Below are 23187 nucleotides of genomic sequence, written 5' to 3' on the forward strand. Positions count from 1 at the left end.
CTGAACTTAAACCTCAGAGAAATAGGTAACTTTTTTAAAATGGATGAATAAATTTCTAAATATAAAATGGAGACAATTCAATCTTAAAACTCAAACAGAATATTGAAAACATTTATTAAAAAAGTTCAATGCATCCTACAGAATGAAAATGCTCAATCTTTTCCTAGAGATACTTAAAACTAGTGATCCCACTTTTCATTAATATTTGCTAAAATCTATGTAGCAGCCTCTAGATTTAGTTATTTGTTCAGGGCCAAAGTGAAGCCAAAGCCACAAAAAATAGAGATTAAACTAAACTGTGAGTTTAAAAAAGACTACATACACATAAATAGGATTACACACTTTAATCTGATTGACATGGAGGAAGTAGGGAGGACATGAAAGAAATTTAGTTTCAGCTCTGCTTTACACATAACCAAAGGCTCCTTTTCCAAAAAGTAAACCTGAGGTTTCAAAAACCATATTTTATCAGAATACTTCAGGAAAGCATACTATGTGTAATCCAGGAAATACATTATTTGCAGAATAGGAAAATCATCACAGGCAATAAAAGATTAAAACAAAAGAAAGCACCAGGGCTTTGAGCAGGTCTAAGGTGAGTATATCTGCAGAAACAATGTAAATGTTCTTGACTGGCTGCTATGGAAACATGCTAATGAGGACTGGTCAACATCTTATCATTTTTTAAAACATGTTTCTTTGGAAAAATGGCAATAGTGGCTGAGAGTGAAGCCATCCTTTAGACACCCAGCTTATTGGCCTGGGTGAGAACAACTTTGAGAACTGGCATAAAAGCAGAGGTCTCACTGAAGTTGCTGGTGCTAACTATGTGGGTATGGATGGTCAATCCTTCTGAGTAGTTTCGAGTCTCAATGCTCCTTGCGATGTTGTGTAAACCATTGATGATTGTTGGTGAAAGCTGAAATAAAGGTGGAATTGAGAGAGAGAATTAAATTAAGGAAGAATTTTCCATGAGACCCTCTATAAACTTTAAACCCTGATATTTAAGAGGAGCTTGAAATAAACATTATTAAAAAAATGTATAAACTGGTGAGCATTTCTAGAAAGCTTCTCGGACCAACCAACACTTAAGTTATAAAATGGAACCATGACAAAATGATTTATGTAAGGAATTATTTACGAATTATACATGTATGATAAGCCAGGTATTTCCTTACAGAAAAGCCAGATTTCCTTCCCCAAGTTGAAATGTTAATGTCTCTCTCCACTTAAGAGTTTTAATTCTTATTATTTTATTTTAGATAACTTAAATATTTTAAATAACTAAATTATTTTAGATACTGTCTCACACCTTTTAAAATTTTTCCTATGTGCATAAAGGAGTTGAAAGATTCTTAATCATGACATCTCGAAGTAGGGGTCCAATTTACTCTAAAACCTTGTGGACAATAGAAACCTTGCACTTCTGGTCCACTGCCATTAGGAGGGCAACAGTCCTCATCATGTACTCAATTTGCCAGTTCTTAACTGCTTTTCATAATCCTGTCATCTCTTAAAATCATAAGACCTCTAGTTTTTTTTCCCCCCATGTCATTACTTGGCATACATGTCCATCCTTTTCAGAGAAGACTTTATTTTGGATCAGTCCATGGGCCACGCCACTTCCAATGTCATATCAACTTTCTCTGGTTTGGTTCTCATGAAATAAATGGTAATTTGTGGCTGATGGCATTGATATGGGGAATGGGGAAGAGAAATGCTAAAATGCAAAAATGTGAAAGGTCCCAATTCTTGTTTTCTCTCCTAGTGCTTTCATTAATAAAACAAAACAATTCTAGAAAGTAGTGGAGAGGTTGGGAGGGACAAGAGAACAGAACACACAGGGCATTTACTCCTTACTGCTGACCATCTTCAAAGTTACACACACTGATCTGCTCAATTTGTGGTTACCTCTGGCTTTGCCTTTGTGTAATAGCTATTCTAAAAGAAAAGGTTCAGAGTCTTAGGCTATGAGAGAGATTACAGATTTGGTCTCTGGAAAACAGAGTATCTGCCTACTCTCTGATTTTTTAATTCAAGGGACATATAAAAATGAATAGAAGGCCAGTTACTGTAGGACCAGTACAGGTCAGTTTGTATATCTGCACTTTGTTATAAAAAAGGTTAAAAATTCTCTCTCCCTCTTAATCTCTCTTTCTCTCTCTCTCTCTCTCTCTCTCTCTCTCTCTCACACACACACTGCCCTATCCCGTTATCCCTGAAATGTAAGACTTAGACAGAGAAAAGCCCATTCTATGAACTGTCACGATCATTTTGCCCCCAAGCATACTACATATTACGTGCAAGTGCTGATGAGACACTTATTTTACTAGCAACCAGGAATAAATGATTATCATAAATCCTTCTTTTCCCCACAAACTTACTGTCTGTTCCCTAAGTTTATCATACAGAAACTCCAAACGTTTGCTGGCATCATCTAGCTTCCTCTTGGTTTGCTGCAGGAGAGAAAAAACAGGTATGTTATGTATGAACAATAACTTTATCCCAAGAACTTGCCTTATCTCATTTCACTAAACCTTACAGTCATGATGTTGGACAGCTTCATTTTATAAAGAAATGAAGATAGCTAAGACCGAGGAACTTGAACAGATTATTAGAACAGAGATCAGTAATCTATTAAGGCAGGGAGGGCAAGAAAGTGAGACCCTTCCTCCTAGTGTGCAAAATGGAGCACTGGCTGGATTTCATGGGGACTGCAACTCACTTGAGATGTGTTGAGTGTCCATCTACACTATATCCACAAGCAACAGGAAGGGCCATCTGGAGGCAGCAATGGGTCAGTGTACTACAGAAAAGAAGGTCTAACAGTTACTGTAAATTAAATAAAATGAACATTATGGGAGCTAGAAGGCAAACATACAGGTGAACTGTGGAATCTCAAAAGTACTACTTATACACTCAGTCACATTTGGTACATTTAATCCTGTCTTATTCTGGGCCTTTAAAACATCAAAAAAAGGAGAAAATTATCTTTTGGTGACTTAAGATTATTAAGAGGGAAGTGTTAAAATGAGTTCTTAAATTAAGGAGTCCTCCTACCCTCATCCTAGTACTGTAAGTATAGTAAGAGAAAACTATCCTAACAGTAAAGGTTTGAAATTATACTGTGATTAACTTAATATCTACATTATGCAACAGCCTTAAAAGTGACACTGCTTTTCAATATTTATTGAGGGACTACTATGCGCCATGCTGGGACAGTGTTGTGTCTCATGGATCTCATATTCTATTGGGTGGGAGAAAGATACTAAATAAACAATATATTGTATGTCAGATGGTGATGAGTGCCATGAAGAAAAGTTAACAGGGTAAGGGGGTCAGCAGTGTTGGCAGTATGACGTGGTAAGAAAGTCCTGGTGGCTAATGGGACATCTGAGCAGACACCGGGAACAAGTGAGCAAGAGCTAGGCAGTTCTGTGGGGAAGAGTTCCAGGCAGAAGGAGGCACAGGTGCAAAGCCTCTGATGCTGACACATTCTTGGTATGTTTGAGGAGGGGAATGTCAGTGTGTCAGAAGAGGAGTGCGGAAGAGGAGAAGCCATCGAGGATAACCTTACAAACTAAGCTGTGCTGCAAAATTACTTTGTGCTGTTTGGACATAACTGAAGTGGAAATAAGAATAAAGTCATACTATAAAAATGATTTCAAGTATTGATGAAAATGGACTTTTGTGGAGGGTTCAAAGTTAATCCCACCTAGCTACCAGCAGGAGTCCTGGGCAGTATCTGAACTTCCTCCCCAACTAGTGACAGGAACAGTTTGTCTTTCTCTTCTGCCCAGGGGTCCTGGGTAACCAGAAGGAAGGTGATATGGTGACCTAGAGGAGGTGAAGCTCAACAAAAACTTATTAAGCTAGGCCATGTACGAGGTGTCCTCCCAACCTCTATTTACATTAACTCATGCCTGAAGGAAGACTGGAGTTTTCCCCCATTTTTATTAGCATTCCTCCATTTTGTATGATGAGGACCTCTCTGCCTAGGAGACACACTGTACACTTACCTGTTCAACAGCTTCACCTGTTCTCTGTTCCTAGCTTCACCTTTCCATCACTCCCAGAGTGCCAGGTGCTAAGGTTCATGCTAACCTTCCCCTGCCTCTGCTTTCCTGACACTTTCAGTACAGGGAGCTGCTTTCCAAAAGGCTAGCAGAAGGCTGCACATAGTGATACTCAATGTTTGATGAAACAACAAATCCCAGAAGCTGTTTTTCAAGCAGACAACTGGCCAGTGACTAAATAAACATATTCAATGTTTGTTGGCAGAAAGTGAAATTTCATCTAAAACAAAACTGGCTTTGTGGAATTTTTGTTGTTGCCAATAGTCATCCTCTAATAAACTGAGTAAAATCAGTTACTTTGACTATGAATATGACTCCAATATCTAAAGCACTTAATTATTTTTAAGGTCTTTGCAAAGTTAAAGACTGTCTATCTACTTTTAAAAGCTTTGATGTAAGCTCAGAAAGAAACCCCAAATCTGAGTTTCACCATTCTGTTGTATTTTTGTGCTATGCACAAGGTTTGCCGATGAGACTCAGTGCAGCATTGTGGTTGAAAGCATGAATTCTGGAGCCAGACTAGGTTCGAATGCTGGCTCTGCCTTAATTATTACGTAACTGCTTTTTGCCTTAATTTCCTCCTCTGTAAATAAATATGACAAACCTACCTACCATGAGGTGGTTTTAAGGATTAAAGTTATATGTAAAAAGCAGTTGAATGTGTTTTTATATGTACAGCAAACTATATGTAAGTGCTAGCTTTACTACTTTTGCATAAGCTTTCAAAATATATCTTGTAAGACTTCAAGCAATCATTATAGAAGCGCTCAATAAGGGATTCTTTTAATTAACCAAATAAAAAATACATACAGGATCTGTGGCTGAAGAGAGGCAGCGCTGAATAAGATCCTCAAATGTGGTCTTTAGAATGAGGTGTTCATCTGGAATAGGTTTCTTGGTAATTTTTTCTGTTGGCAAAGACTGCACATGCTGGAATAAATAATACCATAAAATGACTAGAAATGACCAGAAGCTACCTATACACAAAGCCCTGAATCTATGATAAAGAGAAACCAACGACCTTGTAGATAGGCTATTCAAAATCAAATGAAAAATTAACATGTGAAATCACTTGGGATAAGCAAACATAAAACTCAAGATATTCAGTAGAAGATACAGGTATACTTTTTCTACAGCTTCTATTTTCAAAAACAGGATTGGATATAAAGTATTTGACTAATTATGGAACATATGTTGATCACTATTTTATATAACTGATGGGAAGGAGACCTGTGCCAGTAGGAAATAAAAAGAACAAGGCATTTACAAAGTTGGCTGGTTGGAGTGGCTGCTTGCTTTGCTTGTTGGCTCATTTTTGTTTATCCTGACATCTTTGGTTTACTCTTGGAGGGTGTTAACTGGGCTATTATCAAACTGCAAGATTAAACCAAAGGTTAGGATAGAAGAGTCCATGATCTTACTGAATGTACAGATGGGAAAACAAAGAAGGAATGTGTAAGTGTTTAAAGTTTTGACTGATTAGTTCATTCATAGAAAACATTAAGCAATTATGTATTAGGCATTGGCTAGGTATTGGTGAGCCAATATGGAAATGATCTCATCCCTCAGGGAGTTTACAGGCTGATGGAAGAAAGGGAAAGTTTAAAAATGTCACCAATGTATGTAAAATAGCAACTGTGGTTAAGTTAACATCACTGGAATCAAGACAATATAATTGGGATTTAACTGAGGGGAAGGCTCTTTAAGGAAGTTACATCAGAAGGATAAGTAGGAGTTAACCAGTTAAATGGGGAAGGAAATGCATTCCAGACAGAAGAACGTGTACACAGGAAGGATCATGATACAAGGGACTGAAAGGAGGTCACTGTAGCTGGAGCAGAGAGAGAGAACAAGGAGGAGTATGAGCTGAGAGATTCCAGACAATGTGAAATATTTTGGTCTTTATCCTGAGAACAATGGGAAGCTGTAACGTTTTAAGCAATGAGGAGATAAGACCAGATAAGAGATGGGTCAAAGTAGATGCTGGCAGACCAACTAGAGGCTCCTGCACTGCTTAAGACTGGAGATGGTGGTAGCATGGACTAGACTGGAAATGTAGAGAAGGGATTTGAGAGAGATTTTGAAGTAGTATCAGCAAGATTTGGGGATAGCTCTGAAAAACAGGTTAAAGGAAAAAGAATATGAAGACGATGCCCAGGTTTTTGGCTGGATTAAACAGGAAGGATTATGGTGCCATTAACTGAAACAGGACACACCAAAAGACGACTAGGTTTGGGAGGAAGACTATGAATTAGATTCTGGATATGTTAAGTGTGAGGTGCCTCAGAGACATCCAAGTGGACAGGAAGCTGGATATTATGGCCTGGCTGAACACACACATCCATGCAGCTCTCCCTTTCAATGGTAACTGAGGTTCTGGTCCAGAGGAGTATAGCATGAGCACCCAGGTCTAAACAAAAGTGAATGGCTTCACAAACACCACAGACTTGTAATTATAACAAATTAACAGTGAATCTTTATAATTTTATATATTCTTGTGGAAAGAAGAAGGTCCTCCTATCTCCATCAAAACACTTGTTTTTATAATGCAACTGTTAATGTTTAGAAGTTCCTTAGGCAGAAATCTCTTAACAGCAAAACATACTCTTGTGGTAGAGATATAATCTTTACAAATTTGACTTCAGAGAGTCAAAGACAATAACAGACAGAAGAGCTAGTTTTATACTTGGGCAGGAATTTATTTCATCTTATGTTGAACTGTAGCCCAACCTCTTTACTTTTCATGAATAGATCAAAACATTTATCTTTGTATGTCTAAGTCAGTTATATGGAAATATGATAGACTTTTCATCATCGAGAGCCCTGCAAACTAGCTGTTTGTATGTGAAAAGCAAGCACAAAATATATCTCCATCTAAAGATATGGCTATCTTATTAGCTCTTACACATACACAAGAAAATATATAACTCATTACATTTTTATTTTATATTTTAAAGGAAAAAACCTTTGGAAACAGCTTCTGCTTAGCAACCTTGGATGCAAATATGGATTCAACGGATCTTAAACTGTGGCTACTGATTAGATCAAATGAAATACTGTAATTGCCAAGTTACTGTTAACATATACCAGTAAATATATAAGCTCCTTCTAGAAAGTTTGTATACGGCCTTGTCATTGAAAAATAATACACATACATGAACAATCTTAAAAAAAAGTTATTATTTTTAAGTTGTCTAAATTGAAATCAAATTGAGATAATAATAAAGGTATAACCATAAAAGTTAAAACGTTAAGAAAAAATACCGAAATAGAGCCATCTCCCACTTCCACAGATTTACTGTTACCTGCATGGTATTTCCAATAGGAGCCCCAGGGGCACCTTCAATATTGGGCTTTGAAAAAGACGGAGGCATGCCTGGTTGACTGAGGGGTTGCTGTATGCCGTGGAAGGGCTGGCCACCTGGAAGGTGTGGCTGTGGGAATGAAGCTTGGCTTGATAGTGGTACTGGAGCTGAAGGCTGTTGCTGCAACATCTGTGACTGGGGGTCACCCAAGGGGTTCATGATTGGTGATGTGATGGGAACAGGAGGCGTAAAGTTCTCAGGCATCTTTTAAAAGAAATAAAAGGCACCAAGAGTAAGGAAAAAAACGGGATGATGACATTTCCTCAGCTTTAAATAAGGGAGTTAGCCATTTGCAGCAACATGGATGGACCTAGAGATTATCACACTAACTGAAGTAAGTCAGAAGGAGAAAGACAAATACCATATGGTATCACTTATATGTGGAATCTAAAATATGACACAGATGAACCTAAATATGAAACAGAAACAGAATCAGGCACATAGAGAACAGACTGGTGGTTGCCAAGGGGGTTGGGGGAGAGTTGGAATGGGAGGGTGGGGTTAGCAGATGTAAGCTTTTATATATAGAATGGATAAATAACAAGGTCCTACTGTACAGCACAGAGAACTATATTCTATATCCTATGATAAACCATAATGGAAAAGAACATATTTAAAAAATGTTTATACACATACATGTATAACTGAATCACTTTGCTGTATAGCAGTAATTAACACAACACTGTAAATCAACTATACTTCAATTAAAAAATTAAAAAAAATAAATAAGGGAGTTAGACTATTCCATGGTTAAAAAAATTTTTTTTTAGTAACAGTAGAACACTTTTTAAAATGAAATTTTATGCAGAATTCTAGAGAAAAACATAAAATTAAAGTTAATCTGGCTAAGAGGGCTGGGAGCTCAAACCCGGACCTTTGTTTCCCCTTTACCTTCCACACTTATCCCATAATGGGTCAAAACCATGGTGTTTTTGAAAGAGGATGTCAAAGTCTGGAGAATTACATCTAGCCATACTGGGATCAGATATGCCAAATATGTGTTTGTGTGTGTTTAATGTGATCAGATGCAATACCTTTTTCCTAGATCATTAAGTGATACCTACTTAGTGATCAATTACACTCAAAGTAGTAGATTAAATTTCTGATTATCAGTGACCTAATTTTCGGGGGTGGTTTGCTCATTTAGTATCTCCTAATTTTATATTCTGGCCTCTCATTACTATACTTGGGGGACAGAAATCACTAGGAGGAAAAAAAAAAGGCTTGGGGTAAAAGAAGGAAAGAAGAACCTTAAGTTATGCTCTAACAGTTCTCAACAGTTATTAACATCTAAATGATGCTCAACTACAAGGCTATTTCTTTTCATATTACATGTGATAGACAAAAATAGTCCAAAATATAATTACAAATTCATGATTACTGTTAGAACCCAAAACCAAAGTAACTCCTAAAAAAAAACCATTTGAGAAGCATGAAATTTTGTTTCCTACTCTTTGAAAAAGATCTGCTGGGAATTTACATCTTGTTTTTTAAAAAGGGTTTAATTCATACCACCATACTATTTTGTACTTTCTTTCCTTCCCTTCATGGATTAGAAGATGTAAGTTGAAATACACATATTAAGTATATCAGTCAGTCAGCTTTGCCTTTAAAGGAAAAGTGAAGTGTGGTGTGCTTCAGGTGGCTACATGATTGACAGGACACCTGTACGCAACTGAATAGACATCTTTTTCTAGTACCTTCTTCTTCTTGGGTACTCTGTTCAAAGCTGGAGGATCATTCCAACCATTCTGAGAACCTATAACAGATAATAGAGGGCATTTTCCTTTAGAATCCTGAAAAGAAGAAAACTAAATTGTATCCATCATATAATACCTTCAAATTTTACTTTCACCCTGAGGTAACTGTCACAAAAGTTTTACCAGCTGAGCTGCTGGGATCACTATGTAGCCCTGGACTCTCAAACTCATTAACTCTAATAATAACGGGACCTTGGCTTAGAAAGCAGCATATCTTGACATTATTTCCTTTTAAAGTGAAAGAGTTGTACTAAATTTAAGGATAGTGAAGTTTTTATGTCTATATTGGTATATAAGCTTCAAACAATTCTCCTAATAAAGAAAAAATAAATCACCTGAGTCTGCTAAAAAAAAAAAAGGCTTCTGATATATTCAACACACAAAAAAAGAATAAAAGTAGCAATCTCCTATTTCCCCAGAGAGCAATTCAGCATACCCAAATCATCCACATGGTAGAAACACTGTTAAAAAAAAAGAGCCCAACTACGCAACACCAGTATGTTTTACCATCTTTGCATTAAGAACAACCTATAAAGTAGAAAAAGGCATCAAATATCTGTGGTAAGTTTTTTTTTTTTTTTTTTTAATACCACACACACACGAAAAATTTCCAGGCTGGCAGCAAATATAAAATTAAACTACTGTCACCTTTAGGAAATTTCCTCCCCCCCCAAATCTCCCAAAACCTGTCATCTCAAAGTGAGAAATGAACAGGAGTAGCAGAACTCATTAAGGTACTTAATGCCTGTATCTTAAAAAAATTTTTTTTTAAAAATCTTTATTGAATGCCTGTATCTTTAAAGAAAAAAGGAATAAAACATGCCAGAGATAAGATAATTACTAAATCAAAATATAATCATTTTACATCTTATTAAGTTTTGTGTATGTATATATGTAAAAGCAAAAAATTCTTCTTTCAATAAATTAAACATTCTTTCAGTATTTTACTTTTGCTTGTTTTATTGATATCCACGATATTAAATCACAACAAAATTGCTTAGCAAACCAAAGAACATAACGTCATAGAAATTTTCTAAAAACAAGATCTTCTCCTAACCAGCATGCACTCATTTGCCTTGATTTTAAAAGTAGAATTAATTTTCTACAAGGTGACTAGGAGACAGAACGCCAAATGAGCCTCAAAACACTCAAGAGCTAATCACAAAAAATTAAACCACATGCTGCTTTTTGCTTAACAAATTCTTAAAGTTCTCATTATACACAGACTAATCATTCAAATCTCTCCCATCACCTTCTAATCTTTCTTATATCTAAGACAATCCTGGTATAGCCTTGTCTTTCAGTCTATATAAAATAGACAACTTTTATGATTCAAGATCATTTGTGTCACTGTTAATTCAATCAGTTCTAAGATTTGATCAGATTTAGGATATTATCAGCTTTAAAGTTCACATACATAATTGTGAATATCCATTCATTAATTAGAGTCAGTGATTCAAAGATTTCCAAAGATATATTTTGTAACTAATTCACCTTCCAACATAGATGCCTGGTCTTGCATAGACTGATTTTCTGTAGACAAAATGTAAAAGTCACTTAAACAGTATTATCATCAGACATTCTAAACTCATTTTTTTTTGAATTTTTGAATTTTATTTTTTATATAGCAGTTTCTTATTAGCTATCCATTTTATACATATTAGTGTATATATGTCAACCCCAATCTCCCCATTCATCACACCACCACCACCATCCCTACCCCACCACTTTCCCCGCCTTGGTGTCCATATGTTCGTTCTCTACAGCTGTGCCTCTATTTCTGCCCTGCAAACTGTAAACTCTACTCATTTTATAATTGTTTCTCCTCCCTCCATCAACCCCAAGAAAGAACAAATTAATTTTATACGGGAATAAAACTTACTTTTTAATCAAGTCACATGAAATGGTTTCTATCTAATTAAGAAAGTAATCAGTTTTTGGGCAAAGCTAATTCATTTAAATGTCAGATCCAATTAACTCTTAAACACTACTTTTTTCTCTCACTGTGCCAGCTGTCTCTTTTAAGAGAAAATTTTGTTCCCTCCTATTTAAAACAACATTATTTCCCTAATTGTTTGCACAGATTATTTTTCTACTATTTGATCAATGAAGCTCAGTAATATCATGGTGCGGGGAGGGCTGAGAGCACTTCCTAACATATTATAACTGTGTCCATTTTAGTATTTTTTAAAGCTGTGAATCCAAATCAGTTAAGATCTTGTAAAAATGCAGATTCTAATTCACTAGGTATAGCGTAGGGCCTGAGATTCTATTGCTTCAGCCAGCTCCCAGGTAATGCCAATGCTGCTGGTCCAAATCCTCTTTAAGTAGTAGGGTTTTAAAGAGAAATGGGAGGATTTCTACATTGTCCTGCAGACTTCAACACTACATTGTTAAAGATAATAAGCATGTTAAACGATCTTAACAAGAGTTGCTACTTTACTGCTGGATCTGGGAGGCCCCAAGATCCATTCTGGAGGAACTGTCATTTCTGGGGTCACACCATGAATATGAGCATAAATGGGAACAGGCCCAGTAAATATGTAACCATCCCATATGGTCTTTTCTATAAGAATATACAGATTCGCAGACTGTTTAGCACAAATCTTCCAGAAATCACTACTTCTCTTAAAAGAACTGAAGTTTCTGGCAGTGGATAAGAGGAAAGAAGGCTGAGAACTAATATAGCAATTCCAAAATTGTCGGATATTCAGGATTGGTCCAGGCCCAGCCTCCAATCAAAAGCATGCAGTGTAGATACATCACATGCACATACAACTTACGGGAATTCAACTATCTTCACTTGGGGAGAGAGGAATCAAGAGAATATAGCATTAACTAGTGAGCTCAATTCAGTTTGAGCTCTACTCAAGCACATGCCCCAGAGAAGCTGTGAGGTGGGAGAACTAATCCCACAGTTGGAAATTTCACTGTATGGCACTAAGGATAGATGTTTTTCATACAATATGGCTTCTAACCACAAGCAATTTCTTCATGAGGGCTTAAATGAAGAAAGGGGTGATCACGGATAACTGACTCTAAGCGATTTCTTACTTTTGTCTTAAATGATGACTTTACAATTTAACTCCCCATGCAAGATATGACCTCATGGCACTACAGTTAATAAATCCCTGGGCGTCACTGTGTGTGCATTATGACAGAGGACAGACCTGATCTGCAACTACTGATGTACTCTCTAGCACCAGACTTCAGCTTCTGGGCTGAGGGGGACAATATACAGTCCATCCCCAGGATCTACACCTGCAGATTCAACCAACTGAGGATCAAAAACATTCAGGAAGGAAAAAAATCCACAAAGTTCCCAAAAGCAAAACTTGAATTTGCTGCAAGTATTTACACAGCATTTACACTGTATTGGGTATTGGCAATCTAGACATAAAAGTATATGTGCGTAGGTTATATGAAAATACTACGCCACCTTATATAAAGGACTTGAGCATCCTTGGATTTTGGTATTGGGGCAGGGCAGGGGGGAGTCGACGGTATGAAAAACCTAAATGTACTGGAGGTACCCTGGCCTTGATCGTTTTTTTCAGGGAGCAGTCTCAACAACATGCCTCCTCTCTAGCCCTATGAAACGTGGGAGCAGAAGGTGAGACCAGTTTTTCCTCACCTCTCATGGCAGTGATCTTAGCCTTGGATATTAAAGCCTGAGGGGGTATCCTGATTTCACCAACTATTAGCAGCACAAAAAAGTATGTGGAACAATTTCATATGACCCTTTGGTAGAATGACACCAAAGTTACAATGAAATCAAATTAAATTGAAAGTTACGAGTAAAACTCAATGAAATAAGAAACAAAAAGATTTTCAACAGGAACATATAGCCAGTTGGCTATCCCTCATAACATGAGGGTAGGCTGCCTGTTGAACTGAAAATAACGATTGTACAATAATCAAAGACCCCACCAAAATATATGCCTAACTGGCCCCTCCTAACCTCAAACCATGCAATATATTTAGCAATATGTTTTATTTCAGCCCAGAAAATCCTTGTTCAAATCTCTGATCAACTTAACAGTTTTATCTTACCTATGATTCTAACCCCTCAATAGTTTTGCTTTTATATCTTTAAATTGTTTAAATATGACTTTTAAAAAACACAATTAAATTGACCTCTACTTTATGAAGACACACTTTAATAGGAACACTAGGTAAAGCAAACTAAATGAAGAACATGAATATCTACAGGAGACAGTATTATGGGGGTTCATTATAGATGTGCAAAATGATACTCTTGGTCAATATTTCTAAAAAACATAGCACAGTCTAATCTTGGGACATAATTCTCTCATAAAACTAGTAAGGGTAGATAATCTTTTTTACCTTTTCAAAAAACCTTAAAAATGGGCATAGATCTCTCTTATTCTTTTTTTTTTTTTTTTTTTTTTTTTTTTTGCGGTACACAGGCTTTTCTCACTGTTGTGGCCTCTCCCGTTGTGGAGCACAGGCTCCGGACGCGCAGGCCCAGCGGCCATGGCTCACGGGCCCAGCCTCTCCGCGGCATGTGGGATCCTCCCGGACCGGGGCATGAACCTGTGTCCCCTGCATTGGCAGGCGGACGGACTCTCAACCACTGAGCCACCAGGGAAGCCCTTTACTCTCTTTTTAAACATGACAATGACTTTAAAGAACACTGAAAAATGGTTCATGGTGTAATATTAAGTAGTAAGATGTGGGGCATGAACCTGTGTCCCCTGCATTGGCAGGCGGACGGACTCTCAACCACTGAGCCACCAGGGAAGCCCTTTACTCTCTTTTTAAACATGACAATGACTTTAAAGAACACTGAAAAATGGTTCATGGTGTAATATTAAGGAAAGTAGTAAGATGTAAATTTTGAGTGTATGTGGGAGTTACGATCTCAATTCTTTAAAAATGCATGCATAGGGCTTCCCTGGTGGTGCAGTGGTTGAGAGTCTGCCTGTCGATGCAGGGTACACAGGTTCGGCCCCGGTCCGGGAAGATCCCACGTGCCACAGAGCGGCTGGGCCCGTGAGCCATGGCCGCTGAGCCTGCGCGTCCGGAGCCTGTGCTCCGCAACGGGAGAGGCCACAACAGTGTGTGCTCTGCAACTGGAGAGGCCACAACAGTGAGAGGCCGGCGTACCACCAAAAAAAAAAAAAAAAAAAAAAAGCATGCATACAATAAGATACTACTATCTTCACACCCATTAGAATGGCGAGAATTAAAAACAAAAACAAAAAAACAGAAAACAACAAGTGTTGGTGTGGATGTGGAGAAATTGGACCCTTATGCATTGCTGGTGAAAATGTAAAATAGTGCCACCACCTCAAAAAATTAAACACTGAATTACTATTTGATCCAGTAATTCCATTTCTGGGTATATACCCAAAAGAACTGAAACCAGGGACTTGAACAGATATTTGCATACTCATGTTCATAGCAGCATTACTCATGACAGCCAAAATGCCCATGTACAGGTTAATGGATAAACAAAATGTGGTGTATACATAAAGTGGAATATTACTCAGCTTTAAAAACGAAATTCTGATACATGCTATAATATGGATGAATCTTAAAGACAGTGAAACAGCCAGTTACAAGAAGAAAAAACTGTATGACTACTTATATGAGGTACCTAGAATACATACATAGAGACAAAGTAAAACGGTGGTTACCGGGGGCTGGGGAAAACGGGGAGTTTTTAATGGCTACATAATTTCAGTATGGGATGACAAAAAAGTTCCGTAGTTAGTGGTGATGATTGTACAATAATGTAAATGCACTTAATGTCACTTAAAAATGATTAAAATGGTAAATTTTATGTTATGTATATTCAACATTAAAAGAACTTTAATACATGCATACATACATATATGTGTGCATATATGTGTACGAAGGGAATAAATACACCTAAATTATTAGTGGTTATATATGGGTGGCAGAACTACAGATAATTTTAATTTTATTCTCTATACCATTTGAGGTCTTTCAAAATCCTACATTAAAAAATTAATAAAAATCAAGGGAAAATTAACTTAAAAACTGAATATGGCACGTCACTGGATTCTAGAGACCTTTATCCACCTTAGTGTAGGGACTAGTCCTCCACATGGTCTTTAGGGAAGGAAGAGAGAAGTGCTTGGTCTCACATACAGAAGTGGAGTTGCTACCATCCTTACTCGAATCTCACTTCTCACTGGGAACCTTCTCAAGGTGTTCTTGCATAATGGTAGGATCTAGGCACTGGCTAAGATACTTTCAGTGGATTCGCAGAAAAATATTAGTGCCAATGGTATGGAGACTTTATGGAGACTTTTGGCTAAAAGATAATTTGAGACGGACAGAACAGAGCATCCTTGTTAATCATATACCTCCCCCTTCCCCGTTAGCCTCGCACGTCACATTTTTAAAAAGGCATCACAAAATTAACAATTTAAATTTAGAGAGAATGAATCCTTAAGGTCATTTTCCAATGACACGAGATAAAACAGATTTATCCAAAGAAAAATAAGGAAGGCTATCATGCTCCTTTCCTTTGTTTAAAGGGTTAAAAACCAGGTACTTATAGTTTGACTATGGAATGTTTATGAAAATTAGAAAAAAATTTTTTTCAGCACACTGTTTCACGAAAATATGCAATATTATGCCCCTTCAAGACTCTTCTATGTGAAGGAGCACAGGACTATATATATATACCCAAATTAATATAATATATATAATTATATATATATTTATATATAATATATTAATTATATATAAAACTATATGTAATTAATATATATATTATATATATCTATATATATCTATATATAGATATATATCCCCAAATTAAATTTTCCATTGTTTAACGAAATCAATACTGTTTACTCAAACACAGCTTCATGAGAGCTTGTCATTTTATCAGAAAATTTTTCTAAGTAAACTTCTTGGGCCTTCACATTTGAAAGTGAAGTATTAGTAACAAGTATACATTAAACCAGGGACAAAACAAAAAGGTGGGGGGATACAAGCAATCTTACTTATCCTGGACAGTAAAGCTAGGAAAACTTCCTGGCTTTTTGTGCTGCCACCACTGAAACATGTTGCACTATACTAACTTAGGCTGTTAGCACTTTATACCTAGAACTTGGAGACAGCCTGTTTTCCTTGCCTCTGATTCTGCCATGCTGCCGTTTTGCAGAACCATCTCCAGATTAACCTCCCTAAAGTACCACTTTGACCATGCCTCTCAGTAGTTCAAACTCCTCCACTAGAAATTTTCTTCTTACTGTATGAAGTATAAATTTCTTGCCCTGACATTTAATGTTTTCCAAAATTTGGCCCACATACAAATTTTATGTTCCAACTTACAACAAAGCTATGTGCTGTTCACTAGAAATAGAAATGTACTGTACTTTTCTGCCTTCCTACCTGTGCCTAGAATAATTCTGATTATAGACTGAACAGGTTCTCATTAAGAATTTACTGAATGAATGTTCTGATGATTGCAACATGAGTTTCTCTGAGCAGTGTGCACATAATTTTGTGGTTCACTAACAGTTACAGGGCTTGAAAATCCTAGTGTCTATCAAGAAGAATCCACCGGACAAGTGGAATTTCCAAGTCCCGTAGAAAACCATGATATAATAATCTAAGACAAAGATAAAACTTTTAGTCACAGTTATCTATATAACCTAAGCAAACTTTTTAGGAAATCAAAAAATAAAATAAGGTAAAGCTCTGTTAATTAAAATATAGGGACTGCTAACATGCAAGAGGTAACAGAGCAGCTAGCTTAGTGCATGCTGAATATTGAAAAACATATGGCTTCATCTTCCTATTAGTTACTCTGCTTCTCAGCCAGGTTAGAGCACTGTTACTCTGTACATAAGCAAAGACTTTATTATATGGCCAAATGCCCTTCAGCTTAAGGACGAAAAATATACCCATGCAAATATTTAACTTAGATGATGAAGTAACAAATGCTTAAAATAGTGATGCTAAATGTTTCTGTAATTCCAACACTGATAGCTATTTCTACCCCTTTCATCAGGACTAGACTATCTGGTGAAGAAGAATGAACATGCGCTCTGAAGACTGAGAGACTGGGGTATCTCAGTTGTATCTCAACTTGGAGACTATCACTGTGCAATCATGAAAACATTATATATAACCCTAGGAAACTCAAGCTTCCTCAAGCTTCCTCATGGCAATTTAAAAAAAAATAATTATTCCTATTTCTCATGGTTATGAGAAATAAGAAAATATATGGCACTGCTGGTACATGTCCAATGTATGTTCAATAAATGATAATTCACTTTCCTACTTCCCTGTACCACTTTCTTATGTGGGGATTTACTTGAATCCATCTTTCACTCAAGTTATTACCCAACTATTCAGAATTTATACTGTTTTCACTCATCCAGGTTTTAAAAGGTAATTTTTTGAACTCTACAATTGAATTAACACTCCTCTCTAAATAGCAACCTATTGAAATATCTGTATGGAAAATTATACAAATTTGTGCAGTAAAGGCTGATACATATTGTGTGTATGATTGTTGGTACTTTGGACTTTAATATTATATATCAAAGAAGAGAGAAGGAGATATGTGTATAATTCTGGATCCATAAGACTTCCAAGAAAAAAAATACTTCCTCAATAAATCCTATTATATGATCAGTGTTTTCAGTTATTAAAGTTACTACTTAGCAGATAAAAAGAGAACAACATATACTGGACTTCCAGGAACAACTTCAGTATCAGAAAGCAAGACTCACTCCTGTTTTGCCCCTCTAGTTTAAAACCATCAATTATAATCTGAAAGGGAAACTATTTTCAAATACCCTTAGTAACAAGTATACATTAAACCAGGGACAAAAAAAAAAAAAAAAGGAACAGAGCTCTAATTTTGAGCGATGTGTTATCACAGCTAACTTTGCAGTCATTGTCCCCAAATGCTTTCAATGTACTAATGCATTCAATCTCTTCATAAGCTTATCAGTACATACTATTATTATTATGAGGAAACTGAGGCTTAAAGTTAAGTAATTTATTCAAGGTCACATAACTAGAAAGGAGTGAAGCGGTGACACAAACACAGGAAGTCTGATTCCAAAGTCTGAATTCTTTAATATGTTAGTGGTTCTTGCCCCGATTCATTGATCTCTTTTTGTAATACATACTTCTGAGGCCCCTTTTACAATCTTAACATGAAAATCAGATAATATTACCTACTCATAAAAAATTAATATAATGCTTTAATTGTAACATGAAAGATAAAAAGAATTTATAAAATGTGTATTTACTATAAAAATAATTTTAAATTATGATTTTAATTAGAAAATTTCAGGCAGAACTACACTGCCGATAACAACAAAAATGCCTAGAAATTTCCAAAATGTTTGTGAGGGTAGAATTGTCCTAATGGAGAGAATCCCTGCACTACTGTATACTTTCTGCTGTCTTAGAGATTCTGTCAGAGTTGCATTCTTTCACTTTTTTCCTTTCAATACACATGTCGAGATCCTTGCTCACCTTTACAAACAAACATAATTACAAAATTTGTACAGCCTCATTTCTTAAAAACTAAAAATTCAGGAAGAACACAGAGCATCGTTTTATTCTGGCAAAGAAATTAGTGTCAATTAAATCTAGTTCCAACCACCACTTATCTGGCTAACTAATTTCTTACCACTTATTTTAAATTCAATGGCAGATTATATACTCTTACCTTTTAAAGCTCTAAAGCTTTCCTCATTTAGCAACTAAAGTTCATTATGGGAAAATCACACTTTTAGAAATAGTTTTAGAATATGTTATACAATTAAATCAATACCTCACATTGCCCAGTTTACAGTTAGAAATAATTCCCCTCCATCCACCCACGTGATCACGAAAAAATAAAAGAGGGAGCCAAACCAAGTCCCTTTCAAGCGCAGACCTGTTCTCTGGGATGCAGGCAGCTCGCCAGCAGCAGGCAGTGTACCTGTTGCTCCAGGAGGCAGCGCATAAGCTGAAGATGATGGTGGAGCTCCTGGTCCGCCATGCTGGAAGGAGGCTCCAGAGGAAGGGGGAGGAGGGAAAGAGGCAGTGGGGCTGGAGGTAGGTGGAGAGGCCTGGTGCTGTGCTGTGTACAGCTGAGACTGCCCAGAATAGGAAGAAGCAGAAGATATGTACGAGGTGTTAGGGTAAGCGTTTGAAGCAGAAGGAGCAACAGGCTGCTGAGGTCGATACACTGCTGACCCCCCTGTTCCGAAGGAATACTGCTGGGCTGGTTGATAAGCTACACCGAGGAGAAGAAACAGAAACTTTAATTAGTTACAAATTTATTCAGACAGCAACAGAAAACCAAAGTTATCTCATTCTATGGAAATTATTTTCAATTCTTCTAATAATAAGCTACAACCAAACATTACCCACTTAAAACAGGTTATGCTTTTGATAGTCTGGATGCCCTAACTATACCAAAAGTCACTGGATCCAGTCTTTGAACCCTGCCATCTCCAGACTGCTGCTGGCTATGAAAATCTTTGAGTCATCAGACCCAAGAACCAGAAGACTGACCCTTTTCTGAGACATCCTGTTCCTGTGAAGACTGCAGTGACACCTACTAGCCATCAGATGGAGCCCTGCAGGAATTACACATCCAAAGCAGTCCCCTTTACAGTAAAAGTTAAGCGAGCTTGGTGGCAGCTCAAGACCTCTTCCACCATAACAACTGTAGGGTGAGCACTATTGTTATAAATCAGATACCTTCTCCAACATCTAGTAAAATCATCAGCTACTCAAATTCTGGGTTTGAGCACAGTTCCAGATTAATAAGCAACTCTGTATGATCCCTGACAAGACAATTTTTATATTTCTTACACTGTACAAAGTTGGTTAGTAAGCAATCAGACAGCCAACTAATGTTTTAATGCAAAGACCTGAACCCAGATACCATTACCTTTTGTGTGACCATGGGCAGAATATGAACCTCTGCAGAGGGAATCTAACAGAACTGTGCTCATTCTACTCTGAAGACAGCACTTTCACGCTGAGCACTGAGTGAAAAGCTGTATCAAATTTGTACTCATGTTAAGTAAGAACACCCATCTTATGAGCACAGAACATGTTCGTTAAGATTAGGTCTTGCTAGGTAACATCCTCGCTTTATAGTAGTTGTTCAGTCATATAATTGTCCACTTTGAGATTTGCATTTTTGCTTATTTTAAATTTTAAAATAGAGGTGATGTTTTACTTTGCAAGTGTAAATAGTTTCTTAAAAAAAAAAGAAAGCCAATATGGGAAAGGTCATTATTATACATTTGTCAAAATTCACAGAGTGTCTGACGCCAAAGGGAACCCTAAGATAAACTACTCCGGGCGAAAATGGTGAGTCAGTGTAGGCTCACTGATTGTAACAAATGGACCACCGTGGTGCACGATGTCTGTGGTGGGGAGGTTGTGCAAGGAGGCAGGAGGTATACCGAGACTTCCTGTACTTTCCACTCAATTTTGCTGTGAGCCTAAAACTGCTCTAAAAAGTAGTCTGTTTCCTAAAAAAATTAAATAAATGGCAGACGACAACAAATGTCCCTTGGAACCAATTTTCCAAAAATGGTTTGCATCATCTTGCCTAAAGGAAAAGAATATGTACCAAATAATTTCTGAAATTCTATTTTTTTATACCAAAATCATGGGACAACTGACTCTCTTTAACAGGCTCAGGAATAAAAGCCAACTGTTCTGAATGGACTGACACAGGAGCTGTTTCCTAGCATGTTGATTCAGGATGCCTCCCAGGGAAACCATGCTTCACTATAGCAAGTACTCAAGTCCTACACAGAATGGTTCTTTCTTTACTTGTTAAAACTGATTTGATCATGGCTTTGACGCTTCAAAGTAAACAGTTACTACACTAGATAAGACAAGACATGCTGCTGTGACAGGACTTCAGGGTCACATTACTTACGCTGCGGCTGTGGATAAGGTGGTACCTGGGTGTGCATATGACCGGAAGATGCGGGAAGCTGAGCTGTGGCAACATTTGGATTAACATTCCCATGCATTATGAAGCCTGGAGGTGGAGGATTTTCTCCCTAGGAAATGAGAATATGGTAAAAAGGAGGATTACATTTGGAACCAAGAATCTTACCAGATGGATTTATAATCTTTGAAATGGAATTAAAAAAAAAAAAAACTTTGTGTAAAAAAATTGCATTTCGTGCATACTATCTTCTTCAAGACACATTTTCTGAGCAACACATTTTGTGTGATTTAAAGATTAGACAGGTCCAAAGTAATAATAACAGTGAATGGCAAGAGATGCTAACAGCCTCATAACATAGGATCTATGATATTTATAGTAAGTCACTAGGATTTTCCAACTCTACTGAAGTCCATCCACAACTAATGCTTTGGAAATATTAAGTATAAATGCCACAAGGAGATATTTTCTTCTCTACGATGCTAAAAAAAGAAGAAGAAGAAGAAGAGGAGGAAGAAGAAGAAGAAAGGAAAAAATATTCAGTGAAGTCAGATTTAAACCATTGATAGAACCTTGGTTGATGTTTTTCTAGTTCAAGTCAATTTAGAACTGCAAAAGAAGAGGAGAGTGATAAGAAAATAAATTAATTGTGCTAAAAACTGCTTCTTGCATCCTAAAAGCACTAAAATGCAATAAGCAGATAGACAGATGGGGGGAGGGGAACTTAAGGGAGGTGGGTAGAGAATATATAACTATATATTTAGGTGAGCAGAATTCTGCTCAAAGAGGAATAATGAAGGATATACCTGTGTATCAGAGGGAGAGGCTGCAGGTGGATGGCTGGGAAGGGCGGTAGGAGTTTTGTTACTCCAGGTAGTGACAGTGGGGGCAATTCTAACCTGAATTGAACAAAGAAATACCAATCACAGAACATAAAACATGAAAATGTTAAAAGAAGAAAAAAAAAAACCCAACAGGCATTAATAGCCAGATGCAAAGCAAAAAATAAAAGCAGCAAGATAGCATACATTGGCCAGGCAATTGCTTTCAAGGTAGCTAGGATTCCAAAAGAAAAAAACACCTTTCATAACAGAACAGGGGAAGGGAGGTAGTAGAAAAATCAATATGAAAACTACATCAAAGCAGAAAGAACAATGCCATTCAAGTGTCAAGAGTAAGTGGGAAAAGGTAAGTTCTGTAAGTAGGGAAGGAAAGAAGACATTCTGGAAAAAAAAAAAAAGGTAATTGAGTGAAAAAGTGATTTTTGAAGCACTAATTGTATTCATGCTACTATTAGATCTGTAAACATATTGCTGTAAGCTCCCTTTTCCGGATTTCATTAGAGCCACAAAAATTATGTTAGTTCCATATGAGGCTTAGAATCATACAATCAGAGCATATTAAAGATCATCCAATCTAATCCCCACCCTTTACCACTGAGAAAACCAAGGCCCAGAGAAATGAAGGGGCTGGCTGAAGTCCATACAACTTCTTGATGATGGAGCTAGGACTGATTCAAGGCCTCCTGATTCCCAGGCCAGTGTTTGCTATACTACACCATGTTGCTTACCCTGGGGTCCAGAGGTTTTCAAAAAACTTTTTTTAAGCTGTCAGAATATTTTTGTCAAGTAAATCTTTGTAGAAGAAACTCTATCATACAAACAATTAATAGCAAAGATGTGCTGGTCATAGTAGGAGGAGAACTCCTACTCAGTTGGCTTCCCTTTCAGAAATCCCTTTACTCCTGCCTATAAGCATGCCTTTAAAACCACAAGCCACTGTCCTCATTCAACATATCATAAGCTTTAATCAAAAAAACACTGCATAATTTATGACTGAATTCGTTTTCCTTTTCTTAAAGTATGAGACTGCTAAGTCACAGTATAATAAAAGTCTTTCAAGGTTTTTACATTTTCCCAGAAAGATAGATTAAACCCAAGGACATGAGTAAATATTCTCTTCTCCCAATGTAGAGAACGCCTTACTTCAGTGCCCTGACACAGTGAGGTCAAACTCAAGGTGCTTAGCTTAGGAGTTCCAATCCTGTT

At 36.9% G+C, this 23187-nt stretch overlaps 1 protein-coding gene across 18 annotated transcripts in view; it reads right to left on the reverse strand.

Annotated features, from left to right (window-relative positions):
- Positions 1-329: 329 nt before the first annotated feature.
- The window catches only part of SEC31A (SEC31 homolog A, COPII coat complex component), a 75953-nt gene continuing 53095 nt past the window's right edge, over positions 330-23187 (reverse strand). For 5 of the 18 annotated variants that reach the window (XM_024115363.3, XM_028491987.1, XM_024115361.3 and 2 more), the window contains 9 exons: positions 21946-22038; positions 21125-21251; positions 19112-19453; positions 10696-10734; positions 9142-9200; positions 7382-7645; positions 4887-5006; positions 2385-2456; positions 330-919 (listed from right to left, as the gene is read on the reverse strand). In XM_024115363.3, the coding sequence (XP_023971131.1) occupies positions 740-919; positions 2385-2456; positions 4887-5006; positions 7382-7645; positions 9142-9200; positions 10696-10734; positions 19112-19453; positions 21125-21251; positions 21946-22038 (1296 nt within the window). In that variant the 3' untranslated portion in view covers positions 330-739. The remainder of the gene's footprint in view (positions 920-2384; positions 2457-4886; positions 5007-7381; positions 7646-9141; positions 9201-10695; positions 10735-19111; positions 19454-21124; positions 21252-21945; positions 22039-23187) is intronic. The other 13 variants (XM_055086049.1, XM_024115368.1, XM_055086048.1 and 10 more) reach the window with 8 other exon arrangements.

Source organism: Physeter macrocephalus, chromosome 7 (assembly GCF_002837175.3).
Source record: "Physeter macrocephalus isolate SW-GA chromosome 7, ASM283717v5, whole genome shotgun sequence".
NCBI classification, from domain to species: domain Eukaryota; kingdom Metazoa; phylum Chordata; class Mammalia; order Artiodactyla; family Physeteridae; genus Physeter; species Physeter macrocephalus.